The sequence below is a fragment of the Cetorhinus maximus genome, unplaced genomic scaffold (assembly GCF_964194155.1).
Source record: "Cetorhinus maximus unplaced genomic scaffold, sCetMax3.hap1.1 HAP1_SCAFFOLD_1787, whole genome shotgun sequence".
NCBI lineage: Eukaryota > Metazoa > Chordata > Chondrichthyes > Lamniformes > Cetorhinidae > Cetorhinus > Cetorhinus maximus.
This window is the reverse complement of record NW_027597727.1, coordinates 65,001-68,295: the sequence shown is the minus strand read 5'-3', so window position 1 is coordinate 68,295 and position 3,295 is coordinate 65,001. Positions and strand designations below refer to the sequence as shown.

Here is a 3,295-nt window from a genome sequence, read left to right as displayed (position 1 = left end):
TCCCACCCCCTCTCTCTATCACCCACTCCCCCTCTCTCTCTCTCTCTCCCACCTCCCCTCTCTCTCCCACCCTCTCTCTCTCTCTCTCTCCCACCCCCCTCTCCCTCTCATCCCATTCGGCCCATTGAGTCTGCTCCGCCATTCAATCATGGCTGATAACTTTCTCAACCCCATTCTCCCGCCTTCTCCCCGTAACCTTTGATCCCCTTACCAATCAAGAACCTATCTATCTCGCTCTTAAATACACTCAATGACCTGGCCTCCACAGCCTTCTGTGGCAATGAATTCCATAGATTCACCACTCTCTGGCTAAAGAAGTTTCTAGTCATCTCTGTTCTAAAAGGTCTTCCCTTTACTCTGAGGCTGTGCCCCTCGGGTCCTGGTCTCTCCTACTAATGGAAACATCTTCCCCACGTCCACTCTATCCAGGCCTTTCAGTATTCTGTAAGTTTCAATCAGATCCCCCCTCATCCTTCTAAACACCATCGAGTATAGACCCAGAGTCCTCAAACGTTTCCTCATATGTTAAGCCTTTCATTCCTGGGATCGTTCTCGTGAACCTCCTCTGGACCCTCTCCAGGACCCAGCACATCCTTCCCTGAGAGACGGGGGCCCAGAATTGCTCACAATATTCCAAATGTGGTCCGACCAGTCGAGTTAGGTCACGCAGAACGCACAGAATGTCCTATTGGCAAACGGAGGACTGTCCGCCAGTGTGGCAAGGAAGGCCTTCAGTGGTCAAAAGCAAGTCTTTTAGAAGAAACCAAGTCTTGTTTTCTGTCGCCACAGCTCAGCCACCTCCGCCGACGTTGGCAGTATCTGGAAATGGTCTATTCTTCAAGGAAGACACCATCAAGTTTGTGTGTGGGGCGTCTTCCCTGTACAAGGGTGCGCAGATGGCCCTATACAAAATGGGCGAAGAGACGCCAGTCTTAACGGGCGTGATCTCCTCCAGTCAGGGCAACGTGAAGTTCGATCTCGAGCACATTAACAAGAGCCACGAGGGGTCCTACTGGTGCAACTACCAGTTGGAGGTGGCGGAGCTGGTCTTTGCGTCCGAGGACAGCGCATTGGTGGAGATCGCAGTCGTAGGTAAGGCCGGCTTTCAGGTGAAAAGAGAGACACGTCGAATCTTTGCACCTTTGCACTCATCAGGACACTTCGCATTACAAGTGCGGGGGTGGGGGGAGGGGGGAAACAACAATTCGTACCGCATGTGAAGAGTGTGCCGATTGGTTGGCACGTGGGCTCTGACTGGTAGAGAGGCGTTGCCGTGGAGGGCGCCCCAGTGTTGGTGACTGACAGTTAACTGTTGAGTGTTGCTTGAAATTTAAACCAGGCAGCTTGATCCTGATTGGTCAAGGCGACGCCCGAGGAATGAGTCAGTGAATGGCTGTCACTTAGTTCGTCTAGCGTTGTTTGCCTGGCCCACTAGTGCTCCCAATTCGCAGGTACAGGTGCCACGTAAACAGCAAGCTAATCCGTTGAACCGAATAAATGCTTTTTAAAGAAATATAATTCGTTTCCCATCCTTGGAGTTGTCTGCAATGGGCTATGGAACATGCCGAATGGTATAGACCCTCCGATGACTCTTTTTTTTGTGTGTGTTTGGATCGTCAATGTTGCAGTGTTTGTTTTCCCCACTCAACAGAAAATGCTAAACTTCGGCTTGTGGATGGACCCACCTCCTGCTCCGGTAGAGTCGAAGCTTTCTACAATGGCACCTGGGGAACCATCTGCGATTTCGGGTGGGACATTGTCGACGCCCAGGTGGTGTGCCACCAGGTGGGCTGCGGGTTTGGCCAATCGGCCACTCCCGGCGGCCACTTCGGAGAAGGGGCAGGGCCGACCCTGCTGGAGAACGTCCGCTGCAATGGGACGGAGAAGTTCCTGTGGTCCTGCCCGTCGCAGGTCATCATGCCCCGGACCTGTCGCCAGAATAATGACGCGGGCGTGATCTGTTCAGGTAAGGATTTGGCCGGACGATGTCCTTCCGTTGAATGGGAAGTGCCGACAAGGCCAAGGAAGTGGGGGCCCGGATCCTGCGGACGCTGGGAAAACCTGAACTAAATACGGAAAAGGCTGGGAAATAATTTTAAAACAAAATCTCCGCTGGCGGGAGAGACGGAGTTAACGTTTTGAGTCGGTGTGAATCTCCTTCGTAGCCAGAGAGAAGTAGAAATGTGATGGATTTCACGCTCTGTGGCAAGTGGTGAGAGATAGAAGGTCAGGGATAGGTGGGCGCTCATGATAGATCGATAAAGATGTCAAGGGCGCAATAGAAAGAGGGCGTTAAAGACTAAAGAAGGTGCGGATAGCGGCGTGAAGGCGAGAAAGCAGAATGTGGCAACAGCAGGTTAACAGGTTATGCTAACGCTATTGAGTTTGGATCATGTGTTAAAATTCACTGTTCAAGTCCACACACGAATATTGGCCACTTACATCAGATATAGGAGGGAGGCTGGTGCCTTTTGTTTCATTCGTTCTCAGGGTGTGGGCATTACTGGCAATGCCACCATTTATCACCCATCCCTTATGTGACCTGAAAAAGGTTAACTGGGTGGTTTCCAGGGCCATTTCTGAGGGGCAGTTAAATTCAACCATCTTCATGTGGATCTGGAGTCATGTATAAGTCATGAAGACCAAGCAAGAATGAGACTGGCCTTCTTCCCCAATTGAGAGTGTGGCATGGACACAGATGTGCTGTCATCCTGAGAGACCCAACAGTTCCAGTACAATTATACCAAACAACTCAGCACTCCCACAAATCTGCTGGAGGGCAGATGCAGACCTGAGTGAAGACCCTATCTAATTGGACTAAAATCGGTCAGAGGACCAAGGACATGGGTCAGTGCCATTTATTACTGGATGCCTTGAGATATATATATAGCATGGCTTATCATTCCAATCAGAAAATTGCAGAGTTATTGACATTAGTTTGTTGCAATGAGTGGCATAAAGGTAAGGAGGCAGAATGTCTTAATAGTGTTAATGTAATGTGTTAATCTGCTCTTGACACATTCTGCGATCTTACCTTTATTCCACTATCAGCATCTCCTTTAGCCTTTAACACTCCCTATTGCAAATATGGCATCATTGTCACTCTCTCCTTAGCCCCCACCTATCCCCGAATTCTATTTTGCAGTATCTCCTCTTAAATAGTGTAAAACCCATCACATTTCTACTTCTACTTAGCTCTGAAGATGAGTCATGCTGACTGAAAATGTTAACTCTGTTTCTCTCTCCACATATGCTGCCAGACCTGCTGAGTTTCTCCAGCATTTTCTGTATCTGT

At 49.6% G+C, this 3,295-nt stretch overlaps 1 protein-coding gene across 1 annotated transcript in view; it reads left to right on the top strand.

The window, feature by feature from the left end:
• Nucleotides 1-789: 789 nt before the first annotated feature.
• Nucleotides 790-3,295, top strand: part of LOC144676651 (scavenger receptor cysteine-rich domain-containing group B protein-like) — a gene marked incomplete at its 5' end in the record, with an annotated part of 42,511 nt that continues 40,005 nt past the window's right edge. The window contains 2 exons of the mRNA XM_078537023.1: nt 790-1,092; nt 1,652-1,966. Of these exons, the coding sequence (XP_078393149.1) occupies nt 790-1,092; nt 1,652-1,966 (618 nt within the window). The remainder of the gene's footprint in view (nt 1,093-1,651; nt 1,967-3,295) is intronic.